General features: G+C 38.9%; 1 protein-coding gene across 2 annotated transcripts in view; it reads left to right on the forward strand.

Annotated features, from left to right (window-relative positions):
* Positions 1-15,383: 15,383 nt before the first annotated feature.
* Positions 15,384-17,698, forward strand: part of HTR2A (5-hydroxytryptamine receptor 2A) — a 67,347-nt gene continuing 65,032 nt past the window's right edge. The window contains exons 1-2 of one of the 2 annotated variants that reach the window (XM_033103761.1): positions 15,384-15,782; positions 16,223-16,959. In XM_033103761.1, the coding sequence (XP_032959652.1) occupies positions 16,548-16,959 (412 nt within the window). In that variant the 5' untranslated portion in view covers positions 15,384-15,782; positions 16,223-16,547. Of the gene's footprint in view, positions 16,960-17,698 lie in introns of both variants that reach the window. The other variant, XM_033103762.1, reaches the window with a different exon arrangement.

Consider the following 17,698-nt stretch of genomic DNA (forward strand, 5'->3'; position numbering starts at 1 on the left):
AGAGAATAAATTTGTTGTTTTAAATCACACGCACATACACATATACACACAAATGCACATACACACAATTTAAAGATACAATTCAAGAAAATTTTAAAGACAAGATGAATTTAATTACACCTTAAATGGGCACACCATATTCCAGGGAAACTGACTGGACAACCAACAGTAATATATATCCTGATAAATTTAGTAGACATCAAAAACTTATAACTAATGAGTAATAAAAAAGAGTCTTTTGAGCATCCACATGCTTAAAAAGGGGAAGAAATCTCACTGATCTCATACTTCATCTACAAAGCCATATTCAACCCCAAAAGATGGTAAGACAACATGTACAGTGTCCTCTTATTCACAGCAGCCAAGACTTGGACATGGAAGCAACCTAAATGTCCATTGGTAAATGAGTGGATAAAGAAAATGTGATGTATACATACAGTGGAATATTATTCAGCCTTAAAAACTAAGGAAATCCTGACATTTGCGACAATATGAATAGACCTAGAGGACATTGTGCTCAATGAAATAAGCCAGATACAGAAGGACAAATACAAGATGGTATCATTTATACAAGGAACCTAAAATAGTCAAACATAGAATCAGAGAGTAGAATGGTGGTATTCAGGAGCTCAGGGAGGGTGAAATGGGAGATATTAGTCAGATGGTACAAAGTTTCATTTATGCAAAATGAGTAAGTCCTAGAGATTGACTATATAGCATAGAGCCTATAGTTAAAAATACTGCATTGTATACTTTAAAATTTGTAGATCTTCTGTTTACTGTTCTTATCACACACAAAAAGAAATAATAAGGAGTGTAGGAGGCAACTTTTGAAGGTGATAAATGTGTTTATAACGTAGACTGTCATGATGGTTTCACAGATGTGTACTTATCTTCAAACTCATACATTAAATATGTACAGCTTTTTGTGTGTCAGTCATACCTGAATAAAGTGGTTAAAAACATACATGTACAGTATTCTCAGGAAAGAAAATGTGACACAAGAATCTTAAACTAAATGTTGTTCAAATATAAAGATAGAGAAATGTTTATGAACTTTTAAGTATTTGGGGAATACAGTTCCGTGAGACCTGTTTAAAGAAATCCCTAGAGAACAATGTTCAATCAACCAGGAGATAACTAGACAACTATGAAAAATAGATGTTGGTAAGCATTCATCCCAGAAACGTGTAGGACTAAACCTAGAACAGATGTGGGGATTAAGATCACAAAATAGGATTTAATGTTGTAAGACCCAAAAATGTTCAGAAATGATAGAATGAACAAAACTGGAAGGAAAAATAGGAAAGAAGTAAGGTGAGTATGCTGATTTTCTCTTTCTTTATAGATATTATTTAAAGCTGGTAAATTAAGTAGCAAATGTGTACATACTCTTAAGTCAGAGAAGCTGTAAAGACCTCGGTTACAAGCACAGCTCTGCACAAGTTGTGTGTGTGAAATTTTCACAGTGCATTAGTAGGTGAAGTCTTTTCTCCCAACACATTATAGCCTTTGACTTTTCTTTATGGCAAATGATCTAGAGAAAGGCACTTGATCTTTGTAGAGAAATTATATGGAAACAAGTTACTAAAACACAATTAAAATCAATACTGATGGAAATAGGAAAAGCAAAGAATCTCAAACTAAGGGATGAAAATATTCAAAGTGGAAGTCCAGGTTTTTAGTAACTACTAAGATTGTGGCTTCCAAAAATTGCTATATTTTTAGGTTATAAAAAATGAATAGAAAAATTTTATAAGCATCATAAATATTTATGTCCACAATATTTTCATTAGTAAAAATAAGAATTTTATTTGTTTTATAGTGAGACAAGTTTTTTTTAGAGTAACCAGCTGGTGGTTTGTAAGATATAAAAGTGTTAGAGCTGCCAATTTAAAGAACCCTGGGCTGGGTATGAGGAAAATATTAATAACTTGTTGGTGGGCATATAAATTAGCATAGTATTTTGGATAAATATTTGGTGATATCTTTGAAATTTAACACTCTCAATCCTAATACTGTTTATCCTGTTTGTTAAAAGAAGACTTGTTAAATGAATTATGGATATCCAGCAGTACAATTCTATTGCCTATATATTTTAAAATTATTTATATATACTTATAGTTTTAAAATATATACATTATATAAAGTACTGTCATCTATATATCATATGTATGCATATAAATATATATGCAAACACATTTGCATATGCAAAGAACATATCCAGGAGGATATGGGAAGTATGACTGGAAGGGACATCCTTTTCTATGCGATTTGATTTTTTCTATGCGATTTTTTTTTTTTTACAATATGCTTTTATCTTATGGCTAAAAATGAAATTAAAAACTAACAAGACATAGTGTCAACTTTTTATTTTATTTTATTAGACTCACAGAATCAAGCAATATCAGCATTGGAAGGGACCTAGAAGAACATCAAAACTAACTCATTGTATGAATGTGTCCCCTCTAAAAATCCCTGAAATGCAGTTTTCCAGTCTTTCCTTTGATCCCTCTATTCTGAGAATTCACAACCTCCTGAGTGCTTGTGGTTCTGGCAGAAAGATCCCTGGAACCAAGTCACCTAACATAGTCAGAGGAATGACTTGAAGGGCAGTGGCCACCACAGGAGGAAGAAGGAAGTATGAATGGAGAACTGTACCAACTACTGCAGAACACCAACGAAAAAGGGCACTTCCATGACAGATGGGAAACTTCTTGAGAAGGGCACGAATAGGCTTCAACACAGAGACTGTGTGGCAACAAGAAGCAACAGCAGTATTGGCTTAATCAGCTTCAATTCTCTCTCCACATTAGGTTAAAAACAGGACTGATCTGTGTGGTCTAAGACTCCAGAGTTCTTTGGAAATTTGAAGGGATGTGGGAATAGTAATGGGTTTCAAAGGGGAGATATTGGCCTTCGTGGTTTGAGGGCATAGAGGAGCTCAAACAATTTTTACAAATAAAATGTGGCCATCTTTTTTATTCCAAAAATATGGAGGGCTTAATGGGTATAATGGTATACGATATATCATGTTATCCAGGGCAACACGGTTGAGCATAATTTGAGATGGAATTTGGAACATAAACAGTAATTTTATCTCAATGCATAGTGTGGCCCCAAGAGAAACTAAATTGAATTAATGTTCTTATTCATTTCAGTAGTTTCTGGGACTCCACCTGAGATATTTTAAAAGGCCCTGAGGGACTTAACTACATGAATCATCAATATTAGGGACAATAATTTGGATTTTAAAAGTGGCCTTATGAAGGTGAAAACTGGACTTTTTTGATATACTGTTATACTCCTAAGGAAATCAATACTTCATATTCATATTGACTGATCTATAACTATTGAACGCATTGGAATACAGAGAAACCAAGTATTCTATCCTGTCAAAATTCAAGACTTCCTTTCTGTCTCAAAGCCCACTCCACAAAGGAGGGAGAGTTTCAATATGGGTCAAGACCAAAGACACAATTAGGCCACAGTGCTAAAAGATACAGCTTTCACTGAAAGGATAAAGAGGTTACATAATAGTCTGTCATATGAGTAGTGAGCTCTCTCATGTTTTGCTTTTTAGATGTGTGTATTTCCTCCTGTAGGCTGCTTTGCTCACAGTGCTAGTTTGGTAAAATTGGGCCAAAGGGTTTCTCTTTCTTAGAAAGTAACTCGACTGTCAGTCTCCCCAGTTCCCACTGCCCCACAGTGTTAAGTGGGAACCAGAGTGGGACACAGAGGAGAGGTCCAGTAGGCTGTTAGGCATAGATCTGATCAGGCTAACAGAACCCTCACAACCCGCATAACCCAGTCTGGTTCACTACATGTACTACTTAGGAATAAGAAGTAAATTTGCCTGGAATATTCCTTCAGTACATACCACTGACACCTAATAAGGTGACTGTGCCCACAGTTGGTGCTAGAACAAAATTTGGGATCCTGCCCCAATATCTTTCAGATCCAACCAACAAGCATCTGCAAAATTTTATCAGGGTAATTATGTGGGACTAGCAAAAGTATTTTGCCTCAAACAGTTCTGTGTTTTTCTTATAAGAACAAGGTTATCATCTTTCTTTATAATGAGGAGCTAAGTGATAACATATTCATTTCTCCCAAACCTAGGTCATGCCTGGTAGTAAATTAGATATGTCAGGAAACACACTTACACTTTTAGGTCACTGAACAACTGGAGTGCTATTTACCTCCAGAATAAGAATGTACCAAGTGGCCTACTCATGACATGAAATAGATGCCATGTCTGTTGAAGTACCTAAGTATAACTCAGGTGCCAGAACCAATCTGACTGAAAGAAAAAACATGAAAAATAGATAAGCTAAGTACTACCTTTCGTGGATAGTCATCATTTTACTAGTTTGGGCTAAACTCTTTATTAAGGAAAAGGGTCCCTTCCATATAATCCTAATGAAGCGATCGATCATGTTGCCCTAACCTCTCCCCACAGGGATGGGAAGGTGGCAGGAAGCAGATTGGCCAATTCAAGTACATTCCCCTAGCCACCATGATTGGTTCATGGATGGTCATGTGACGCACCTAGGTCCAATCAGGGTCTTACCTGCATGTGATAAAGGAATATCACAAAGGTAAATCTTGTTTCACAAACTGCAGTTATGGGAAATTGAAACTGCTAACAGCCGTCTTTCCCAGCTACATGAAGGAAGCTCTCTGCAGTAGAGAATCAGGTCAACCAAGAAGAAAGTTTTCAGAGACAGAAATAAAGTCTGCATCTTTTTAGCCACTAGATCCAGCCATGCCTGAAATACCAGGTCCATTCCTGGATTTGCCGATTACATGAGGATTTCCTTTGCTCCTTCTTTGACTTGGATTTCTGCCATTTGCCAATAATAATCCTGAACAATACAACTGCTTTTCCTAAAGAAAACAAGGTATTTTTAAAATCTCACCTTGAATTCAGTATATCCTGTTCATGGTTAGAACATAAGATCATTGCTGGCTCTCTGCCTATGACCTTTAATTATTTTAAATATTTTTAGACAATAATGTTTTATGTTTATAAACATAATGCTTACATGCTTCAGAAAATTTATAAAATCCAAAACAAACGTAAGTAAAAAATCACCACAGGCTCCTTGGTGCAGATGATTGCTTTGAATGTTTTAATGCATTTCCTTTTAGTTTAGGAACATATATACGTGCTTTTAAAATTTGAGTCATACTCTATTAGTGATCTTTTTATCCTGCTCTTCTTAACAACTTGAGTAATTTTCCACATAATGAAACACAAGTGTATGATTCATAAAAGTTTCATGGTATTTCATTTGCTCTCTCTCTTCCTTGAAATACTTTCCTCCTTTGGCTTCCAGGACACCACACTCTCTGCTTTTTTTTCTTCCTCACCACCCCTGCCCAAGTCTCCTTTGCTGGTTCTTCCGCATCTACCTTGCCTCTAAATGGTAAGGTACTTCCTGGATCCAGTCCTTGGACTGCTTCTTTCTCTTCTCAGATACTTGGGAAATCTCATCCTATCTCATGGCTTTCAATACCATCTATACACTGACAATATCCTAATTTGTACCTATAGCCTGGACCTCTCCATTCTACTCCAGACCCTTATACTCAGCTGCCTTATAGACACAGTTATTCATTTGTCATAAGAAAACTCAAGTTCAACAGCCCAAAATTGATATGATATTCATCCAAAACTTGCTCCTTCTGAAGCCCTCCCCTCTTGAGTTAAGGGTAACTCCATCTTTCCAGTTGCTCAGATCTAAAGTCTCAGAGTCATCCATGTCACCTCTCTTTCTCACAAGGCACATCCTGTTCTTATCCATCAGCAAGTTCTGTTGGTTCTACTTTCAAAAAGCACACAGAATCTGACCACTTCTCACAAACCCATTGCCACTGCCCTCGTCCAAGTCACCATCATCTATCACCTGAAACTTATGCTCTGCTTCCATACTGCCCCCTACCCACTCCTTACCCCATCTGTTCTCAATAAAGCAGCCAGCGTGAGCTATTTAATACATGTCAGAGCATGACATATTAATACTTCTACTCAAATCATCAGATGGCTTCCCATGCGACTTAGAGTAAATGCCATATCCTTCCTCTGGTCTGTGTGATGTCATCCACAGTCTGGACTCCCCGACCCCCACTCATGCTGCTCCAGCCACACTGACTTCCTTGTTGTTTCTCAAATACCCCAGTTAGGCCCACACCTCAAGGCCTTTGCATATGGAGAGAAACTTGCTGTCTTTTGTATCTAGAACAGCCTTTACTCATCCCACTATATCTAGATGGATCATTACACCTCTCCTACCTCAAGTCATTGATCAAACACTACCTTCCCACGCAGCCTTCCCTGACCACCTAATCTTACAGATCCTTTCCCCACGCTTTATTTTTCTCCGCAACCTGTGTCACTTGTATACCCTATAATTTATGTCCTTCCACCTCACACTTTCATAACTCTTCCCATCATCACCATCATGTTACTCTTATACATTTTAACACTTTCAGTGAAACTGCCTCTATTCAAAGTCAACAGCAAACTCATGTTGCCAAATCCAAAGGACTTTTTTGTACCTTCATCTTAATAGCCATTTCATTATTAGTAGACTTTTTCAGTTAGCCTCTTTCTTGAAACGCTTTCTTCTTTTGGATTCTATGACACCAGACTCTTCTAGTTGTCTTGCTACTTCTCAAAAGGATTTTTTTTTTTTTTACTGAGCGCTGCACCTCTTTCAAACCTTTTAAATTTAGAGTATAAATGTTGGCATGTTTGGCCCAGGTCCTCTGTTCTTGTCTATTATATCCTTTGCTTTTTAAAGTACTATGAATTGGTAGAATAATGTCTCCCAAAAAATGCCCAAGCCTGAATCCTCCAAAACTGCTTACAGTTTTAGAGGATTAAGTATGACTTTGCAGATGTGATTAAAGTTAAGGGTCTGACATGGAGATTGGCCTGGATTTTCTAGGTAGGCCGAATCTATTCTCATGAGTTCTTAAAAGTGGAGAAATTTTCCCACAGAGAGATGACAGCAGAAGAAGGACTCCACTTGTACTTTCTGGATTTGAAAATGGAGAAAGAGCCCACAAGCCAAGGAATACAGATGGCCTCCTAGGAGCTGGGAAGTAAAATTAGGTCTAAGCCCCCTAGACCCTCCAAGAACATAGTTCTGCCAACACTTTGGTCTTAGCCTAGTGTGAGCCATGTTAGATTTCTAACACAGAAATCTGTAAGATAATAAATTTGTGTTGTTCTAAGCCACTAAATTTATGGTAACTTGTTATGGCTGGAATAGAAAACTAACACATACAACTTTAAATACTACCTATATACGAGGTCTGCCACTAACTTTTTGCAATGATGTTGCTAAACTTTTTTGATATCAGAGGGATTATTCATTATGAATTTGTACCAAATGGACAGTTAACCAAGTTTACTATTTGGAAATGCTGAAAAGGCTGTGTGAAAAAGTTAGATGACCTGAACTTTTTGCCAAAAACTCATGGATCTTGCATCACAACAATGCACCAGCTTACACGGTACTGTCCATGAAGGAGTTTTTAGCCAGTCAATAAATAACTGTTTTGGAACACTCTCCCTACTCACCTGATCTGGCCCCCAATGACTTCTTTCTTTACCCGAAGATAAAGGAAATACTGAAAGGAAGACATTTTGATGATATTCAGGACATCAAGGGTAATACAATGAGAGCTCTGATGGCTATTCCAGAGAAAAAGTTCCAAAATTGCTTTGAAGAGTATACCAGGCGCTGGCGTCGGTGCATAGCGTCCCAGTGGGGAGTACTTCAAAGGTGACTGTAGTGATATTCAGCAATGAGGTATGTAACACTTTTTCTGGGATGAGTTCATGAACTTAATTGTCAGATCTTGTAGGCTTATGACTGCAAAATGTGTATGAGTTGCATTTAGAATAAAATCCAGACTATTTGTTGTGGCCCAGAAAACCTTACATGATGTGTGAGCACCTCTCAGTCCTCATTATCCATCTCACTGCCACTAACCCCACCCCTGTCAGGTAGTGCTCAGAATCTAGCCCTCCACCCTTGGTGGTCCAGCCTCAGGGCCTCCCCACATGCTACTGCTGCTATGAGAGATGACCCTCTAATCTCATCCTTCTGAGCTCAGCTCTAATGCTACCTCCACAAAAGACCCTCCCTAACTACACTATATAAAGCTGTCTTCAACCTCAATCCTCTCTATCACAATAAAACTTCCTTTATAGAACTTAAATGACATGTAAAAATATTTATTTTCTCTCCAAACTAAAATGCAAACCTCACAAAGGATTCTGAACATCGCCTGACAGCAACACATCTACCAGCTGCCTGCTTCTGAACCCAATGCAAAGGGTGCCAAAAATGTACACACATTTTAAGAAAGGAAAACTGTATTAAAATTGTTAATACTCAATATATACCAATAACAAAAGATAAATACAAGTTATGTTTGACTTCTGCAATTACAAGAGGTGCTCAAAGTGGTTACCATCCGTGTCCAGACACTTCTGATTACGGTGAACTGCTGCTTGAGCAACGTTGACCAAAGTGTCCACCTGTATACACCATGTTTCCCCGAAAATGAGACCTACCCCGCAAATAAGCCCCAGTGAATATAGCCAACCAGATGGACACATTTAGTATGTTATGACAAAGTTCCAGAAGAAGATGACATGACTGTATTTGAATAAATGTAGATTGTTGTACATGAAAAAAATAAGACATCCCCTGAAAATATGCCCTAATGTGTCATTTAGAGCAAAAATGAATATAAGACCCGGTCTTATTTTCGGAGAAATACAGTATAAGTCCCAGTCTTATTTTTGAGGAAACGTAGCATTACTTGGCACCCCCAGTATATTCTGTCTTGTCTCTTGATATAATGGAGGAACACCTCTACTTGTACCCTTGATCACTGCCTTCTCACCAAATCAATGACATCATTCCAGCAATTATCTCCCTGTTTTTTGCATTGTCAATTTCCCCCTTTCTACTGGATCATTCCTAGCAGCAAAAAAACATGTTATAGTTTATCTTATCTTGAAAAAACAGAACAAAACACTCTTTGCTTCTTATCATCCTTCAATTACCACTCCATTTCTCTCCTGTGTTATCTTCCCCCAAAATCTTCAAAGTAGTTCTCTATACTCATTGTCACTTCTTTCTCTCATCCCATTTTTTCTTGTACCTGCTTACTTGGGCTTTTACTTCGACAACTCCACTGGAACAGTTCCAATCAAGACTACTAAAGACTTTCATTTTGACAAATTTGATGGTCATTTGTTAGTTCTCATTATACTCAGCCGATCAGGAGTATTTGACCCAGTTGAGCACTCTCTCTCTTCCTTTTACTGTCTTTCTTCACCCAACTTCCATTGTCTGTACTCTTCCTTACTCACTGGGTGTTCCTTCTCAATCTGGTTGCCTGATTCCTCCACACCGTCCCGACCTCAAAATACTGGAGTAACGCAGGGCTCAGACCTCTTCCCTTCTCTGTCTCTAAATACCTTCAGCATGCCATTGACCACTAAGTTTATACCTCTTTCCTAAACCCTACACACATGCTTCCTATTCCAACTATTTCTTAAGCAAGTTAATTAAGTCAGGAACCTTGTCTATCTTCACAGTTATACCCAGCAATTAAAAAGAGTGCTTGGCATAGCACTCAATACTTATCTTTTAAATTTATGAATATTGTCAAACTAAACACCACTGTGAGATAACTGAAAAGATAGATGACAGTCATTAGCTCATTTCAAGTAGTTGTTTCTTTTGATACAAGCCAATGGGATAACAGAAGGCACTTCAAGACATTATTTTCCAAGCATGCAGTGGTCAGGTGGTCTCAGTCAGACCTGAGAATTGGAAGATCCAAAGACAGTGATGGATTACATATCATTCAGGAAATCTTCTCTGAAAATGTTCTCATAAAATTTAGATAGCAGAAATCTCAGCGACAGAGTCTTCAGAAAAAACTTGGTGTAAAAGAATTATATCTTGCCAATTAAGAGCAAAACCAGATACAATTAATTGAGTTGAGGTTAAGTTGGCACTGTCCTGAAAAGTTAAGAAGTCTAAAAGGACAGACAAAATAAGAATCTAGTCTATATTTCTTTGAACAAGAAATCAGTCAATCAATCAATAACTGATACCCCAAAAGCCCAGGGCATTTCATAGTTTCTGAGACTGTAAACCATATAAAAACAGTTTACTCACAGCAGCATGAATGAATCTCACAGAGAACAAAAGCAGCCAGACAAAAAATGAGTATATACTAGTGTTTCCATTTAAGTGAAAGTCAACTTTCAGAAGTGATGGAAATGGTAGCTATCTTTTGCATCGCTTGGATTCAGATCTTTTTTTTTTTTGGTTTCAGGTGTACAAAACAATGTAATAATTAAATGTTTATCATTTATATCCCCCACAAAGTGCTAACCCCCTCCCCCAATCTACTACCCCTCTGACATCACATACAGCCATTACATTTCCACTGTCTCTATTCCTAATGCTGTATTCCACTTCTTGTAACAATATATACATAGAGTGCAGCGATGAGGCATCTACATCATCCCTGAGGTGGTCTCTCTAATAAGACAAGTGTCCATCAGATACGCTAAAAAATATTTACAACATTATTGATTACATTCCCCAAATTGACTTCCGTATTCCCGTGGCAATCCTGTGGTTACCGATTGTGCTTTCTAATCCCTCACCTTCCCCTTTATTCCCACTCCCCCCATCTAGCAACCCTCAGTTTTTCCTCTCTGTCTCTGAGACTGTTTCTGATTAGTTTGTTCATTTATTCTTTTCTTTAGATTCCACAAATTAGTGAGATCATATGGTATTTGTCTTTCTCTGTCTGACTTATTTTACTTAGCGTAATGTTCTCTAGGTCCAACCATATTGTTGCAAATGGTAAGATTTCATTATTTATGGCTGTGTAATACTCCATTGTATAAATGTACCACAGTTTCTTAATCCAGTCATCTACCGATGGGCATTTCGGTTGTTTCCATGTCTTGGCTATTGTCTATAGTGCTGCAATAAGCATAGGGATGCATAAATTTTTTTGAATTAGAGTTTTGGATTTCTCCGGATAGATACCTAGGAGTGGAATTGCTGGATCATAAGGTAGTTCCATTTTCAGATGTTTGAGATACCTCTATACTGTTTTCCATAGTGGCTGCACCAATCTGCAATCCCACCAACAGTGCACAAATGTTCCCTTTTCTCCACTTCCTCACCAGTACTTGACGTTTGTTGATTTATTGATGATGGCCATTTTGACTGGGGTGAGGTGGTATCTCATTGTGGTTTTTATTTGCATTTCTCTAATGATTAGTGAAGTTGAGCATTAATGGTGGCTATCTTGATTTGGGTGATGGTTATACAGGTGTATATTTTTCAAAACTCAAACTATATACTAACAATCTTTATATTTTCAATTGAGTTATATTTTATTAAACAAATAAGTGTCCTGCAATGAGTATTCTGGGGGAGGCAAGAGAGTGGGAAAGATAAATATAAACAAATTTCTTCACTGCAGGATCTCTCCCAGCCTTTAATACCCTAACGTGCACAATAGATAGCTCTAAGAGAAGGCTGCAGGATGCAGTATGTTCCAGTTTTAGTTGTTCAAGAAACTTTTTTTTCCGTCACAGATAGTAACATCCATAAGGTACCAATTGTGCAGAAACCAATAACTTTAGCCTGGAAAAATTTCAAGCAAAAGCTATGAATACCACTGAAGCCATTAAAAAAAAAAAAAAAAAGTCAATGTCTAATTTTAAGCAATTGTTTTCTAGTTAATCACTCAGAATAAACTAGTTGCAGAATATACCCCTATAGAAGGTCCATTAAGTACTAGAGCAATTCTGCCCAAAATAATAAATTTCATTTTGGAGTTGCTGACTTAAAATTCCTCTGGCAGTAATTAGATACTAAAGCCAGTTGTCTTCTGAAGAGCTACGAGTTTAGGACAGGCCGCATTCATCAACATAGACATTACCTATCTTTCTGTTCTTTGTAAGATATGCAACTCATCCAGAGGTGGCATCAAGGCATTAAAACACAAGTTTAAAAATATAGGTCTTAGGATGCATTCCCCAGGAAGCTGACTCAGGGTCATGTTTGGGAGATTTATTGGGGAGAGCTCCAGATCAGTACCGTAGAGAACTCGGGAAGCAGGACTAGGCAGAACAAGCAGTTTAACTGGGATGATGTCACAACAAAGGCCGCAGCAGATCCCATGGGGCATTCTGGAACCCGGGTGGCCCTCCAGCCCTAAGGCAAGGGGGCCAGGCTCTTATATCCTCACAACAGACCCATTGTTCTATGCTGGCTGGCCTAGGGAAGAGGTGACCCCTATGTGCAAGGTGACCTCCTTAGCTGAAGATAATTTTCACAGGAAGAATCAGCTGAGAGCCATCAGCCACCAACACTTGCAGCTAAGGCGAGAATGGGTGCTTCAGTTCTGATGGAGATGCTGAGCTGCACACCACCACGTCTACTGCTGCAGCCAACATGTACCCCTTTCAGCAATCTCAAAAGGGATGCCTGACTTGCAAGAAACCATTCTTACCAAATCTAAATCGCATGCTATTGATAGACAAGCTCTGGTTCAGTATCAGTAGCCAAGAGCCTAGATTTTGCCCATATTGCTTTGACCATAACAAGTATTCATAAAACTGTAATAAAAATGGAAAATAATATTAGATGTTTACTGACAAAGTTATTTCACGATATAAACCATATACTAAGCAACTCATTGACTAGCTTTGTCGTGACTAGAAACCTAGCTGTTCCTCATGGAGAATAATGACCTGAGAATATCAGATTTCTCTAAGAACTATAACACAGCAATCTGTAAAAAAATATAACATCAAAAAGCTCTGGAGTAACTTTCCAAGACTGGAGTTTTTTTTTTTTTAATCACATTTCCTCTTGCTTTCTTTAATAAAATTAAATTAGTATCCCACTGGACAAAGTAATGAAAGAGGAGCTTGAGGTTCAAGATTTCTCACTGATTCTCCTTTTTAAAACTATGCTAACAATCAATGCATTTATTCCTTTAAAACACATCTACTGAGGACTTCTCATTAGGAGATGCCATGCTTGGTTTTGAAAGTATAGAGATGAATAAGAAGTTCATCATCTAACAAAGACAGATATGTACGGAGGTAATTATAAATCATCCATTCACTCATTCATTCAACAAATATATCAAAACACCAAGTATGTGCCCAACTATGAACAAGATAAACATAGTCTTTGTCTTTATGGGGCTTACATGCAATGTGAGGAGTGTTAAAATAGAAGATTGCAGAAGGTGCTATAGTGTTTGTCCACGCAGCGAAGGAGAGCTGCAGAAAGCTTAGTAACAATAAGCTTGACAGCAATAATAATAATAACAATTAATCTTTACTGAGTGCTTAAACTGTGCCAGTCACATATGTACATTTATTTAACTCTCAAATCAATCCTGAGGTAGGTATTATTGTTATTCCTTATTTGCAAATGAGGAAACTAAAGCACAGAGAGATTAGCTTCATCAAGGTCACACAGGTGGTTAGGTGGCAGGAGTGGGACTCACAGAGGACATAACTTTGGAACTGAGCCTTGAAAACTGAGTAGGCGTTTGCCAGATGGACAGAAAATGGGAGGTGGTGCGAGCATTCCATACACAGGGAACTGCAAGTACAGATCCTTAAAAATCATTAGAAACTTGCAAGTTCATCTGTATGTAGGCTGCTTGTGGGACTATAACAAGTGTCCAGGACAAAGAAGTGGGAGCAGTGGGGGATGGGCAAAGATCGGCATCATGTGCCCCACACGGGAGAGCCTCGGGAATGAAGGCACAAACTGATGGGAGTGCCTTTTGGTCTCTAATAATGTCAGCTAGAATATTAATAAGACTAAAAATGGCTAAGAGTAAGAGCATCCTACAAGCCTGACATTGGCTAATATTTACACGCATTATCTCATTTTAGCTTCGCCACAGTCTTATGAGGGAGGTACTCCGATTGTCCCGTTTTACAAGAAAGACTACTTGAGCCTTAAAGGAGGCAACTAGATTGTCCAGGATTCTACTGCGGATGAGTTTACAGAGCTGGGATTCAAAACTAAGGAATTATGACCCTGAAATCTGTGCTTCCAGCTTCCTTCTCTAAGGTACATGGTGATCGCCACCACCCTTCTCCTAGGAGGGGGGATGCAGAGGGGCAGGAGGATGGCAGAATGGCAGTGAAGGGGACGCTCACGCTCCAGCCCAGGCAACACAGGATGTAGCCTTTAACCAAAGAAGGGTGAGCTGTGGGCTGGAGGAGAGGCTACTTGAGAAACATGTATGCAGAGGTGACACTGGAGGCTAAGTAAGATCTGGCACTGAGAATGAAGGAAGAGACGTAGGTAGGCCACTTGTCTGAAGAGATGGTGATCCCGTTAACTAAGAGATTGGTTGGAGAGAAGCACTGAGAGGAGGGCAGGGCAATGGGTACATGAAAGAAGATGCTGAGGTCAAGATTGCCTGAGCTGCTGAAGGAAGGCCCAGTGGACAGCTGGATATCTCGGTCTGAAGCTGGGGGAAATAATCTGCTAAGAAGGTACAGATTTGGCCCCAAACATGTTGAAGGCATGAGAATAGCTGATTTTGTCTAGGGAGTATGTAAAGGGTAAGAAGAGAAGATAATGATGGACAGAAATTTAGAAAAACCCAACTATTCAGGAAAAAATCTACTTTCTCATCTATAAAAATAAGGAGCTACGGGTGTGTGTGTATACACATCCATCCACACACATATCTGCCTTGTTTAGAAACTGAGAAGGGGCTTTCTTACAAGGAAAGCAGGCTCTCCAGTGTCATCTCTAAACAACCAACTTACTCTCTTCTACATGTGAGGTTTTGAATTACTTCTCCATGGCATATTTCTGTTGAAGAAAATAAGCTATTTGAACAGTAGATGTATGTCATAATAAATTAAAATGGTACTAATAGTTTCAGAGTTATTGGCCAAGATCTGCTTGACCACACAGAGCTCAAGCCGCCAAGGTCAGTAATCCCACTTCAGGCATAAGAATGTGGGCTTTGGATGGAAGCGCCTCGTTTATAGAGGGCACTCTCCCAGGATATACCATTCTCTAGCCTTATTTTCGTGTTCTATCTTCACCCTAATAAATATCACCAGTGCAGCTTACCTGCCTTAGGAATTGTACAAAATGTGAATTCTCCAGTTTCTCTCTTTTAAAAACAAAGAGAAACTTCCCAGCGTTAACGTGTAGCAAAAAGGAAAAAAAAAAAAAAAACAGCCTATTCGATCCACCCTGCTGGCTGTTGCTACCTTGCAGTTTATGACACACAGATAGAGGGAGGTCTGACGACGTGAATGAGACAGCCTGAGAGCTAGCTAGTTCATTCCCGTGGAAACCACGCGACCCTCGGTGCAGGCTGCTCTTCCTACTTTGCTGTGAGATTTCTTTTGTGTGACTTTGAGAGGGGCTTGTGAATGATTCTAAATGTGTGCCTCGCTGAGGCAAGCCGCCCAGGGAGGGAGTGACCCAGCTGAGCGGGGGCAGAGAACGCCAAGGCGGGCTTCGCAGCACTGGAACTGGCTTGACCCTTACATGCAGTTTTTGAAGTCAGCAAAACAGAAATCAAATTACTATCATATTATGCTGGTGGAGGCTCAAGGAGAAGGGACTCTATACCAGCTTATTTATTATGAGAGATGCAACGAGTTACAGAACAGCAGTGTGTCTGATGTGAGGACCCTGAAGACAAATGTAAGTTCTCATCTTCTCATGCTATATTTTATTGCTGTGTAATTTTCTTTCTGGCTTGAAATCATGCTTGGCCAAAATGTAATCATTTCACAATGAGAATTTCTAGTGTGGAAAGTTGTTAATCTTTGCTTAAGACTTTTTTTTGTCCCCTTTTATTAACTAAGCAACATAATACAAGCTGAAATTCCCGGCAGCAGCTGTGGCAGTTCTGCCTAAGACTGAGAATTATAACCCAAAGTACATCCAATTACTCTGGGATTAACACTGAATGTATTTTTAATTGACTTTCTTAATGTAGAAGGCATACAGCCCTGCTGTTTTGGATTGCATGTTGTTTTAAGACGGCTGTGGCTAACCTAGTGTGATCCGCATAACCAACAGAATGAGACAGAGCTAAACGAGATTCCTGGTAGTTACAAAACTTTTCTGTTTTTGGCCAGGATCACATTTTTCTCCCCAAATGCTCAAAACTCTGAAACCTCTATGCTAAAAGTTCATTCTGCCTTTTTGACCTTGCTTTGGAACAAAAAAATGAAACCAAGCAGAAGACTCTACTAAAATTGTGAAGGAAGGAAATATAAAGAGCCACTGCAGTCCTTCAACTACTGTTGTAATAATGGGAGGAAAAAAAGCCAACCAAAGGAGCCCAGCAGGTACACCAGCTTCAGTGTGACGGAGTGTGGGGACATAAAGATGGATGGTGAGCAGAGCCTATTAACTTGTTAGTTTTTCTACACTTCATCTGTTATAAGTTCTGGCTGAGAAATGGATATTCTGTGTGAAGAAAATACTTCTTTGAGCTCAAGTACGAACTCCTTAATGCAACTAAATGATAACACAAGGCTCTACAATAACGATTTTAACTCTGGAGAAGCTAACACTTCCGATGCATTTAACTGGACAGTCGACTCAGAAAATCGAACCAACCTTTCCTGTGAGGGCTGCCTCTCACCACCATGCTTCTCCTTACTTCATCTCCAGGAAAAAAACTGGTCTGCTTTGTTGACAGCTGTAGTGATTATCCTAACCATTGCTGGAAATATACTCGTCATCATGGCAGTGTCCCTAGAGAAAAAGCTGCAGAACGCCACCAACTATTTCCTGATGTCACTTGCCATAGCCGATATGCTGCTGGGTTTCCTTGTCATGCCCGTGTCCATGTTAACCATCCTATATGGTGAGTGGCATTAGTTTCCCAACTATACCCACTGATGATACAGAGCATGTGCATGTCATTAGCAGATGAGCCAGGGCTCACGGGACCAAGTAAACACAAGGCTTTGCTGATAGACAAGGGTCTACCATGTAACTCTAGTTACTTCAACTTTACTCTTAAAATGAGGTTTCACATATATGAAAACAGGCAACCTATTATCTGTGATCACTGGAGAGTTTTGTGCTTTGAAACATGTACATTTTATGTAGAAATGATTATAAATGTCCCAATACAGTCATAAAGCAATAACTTATCTGTCATTCTGAATCCAGTTTATTTTCACTCCTTTATATTCACAAATATTACAGCCTTCAGGACAGAACACTTTTATCTCTGTCACACAGTTTTCAGCACTTCTAATGGAGTAGTAAAACCTTCCCAATTATCTTGGAGCATTTGCAGAGAGAACACTAATGGTGCAAGTGGGTTTAATGTTAAAATATGCAGAGTCCCCATTAGAATAAATGAATTACTCCAGTTTTAATTGTTCCCTGCCCAGAGAAGCAAATTTGGAAGTGGGCCTTTGAATTATACCCTCAACTCTTTAAAGATTCATATGCATAAAATCCTCCAGACTGGTGTGGAGGAGGGTGGAAAACAAATGGGAAGAAATTAATCTTGCTTTCTTCTCAACAGAGTTTGAAAGAGTCAATCCTCTCAGCAAGTCAGCAAACACTGGGGCGGTTTCAGCTGGGAGCAG

This window comes from Rhinolophus ferrumequinum, chromosome 4 (assembly GCF_004115265.2).
Source record: "Rhinolophus ferrumequinum isolate MPI-CBG mRhiFer1 chromosome 4, mRhiFer1_v1.p, whole genome shotgun sequence".
NCBI classification, from domain to species: domain Eukaryota; kingdom Metazoa; phylum Chordata; class Mammalia; order Chiroptera; family Rhinolophidae; genus Rhinolophus; species Rhinolophus ferrumequinum.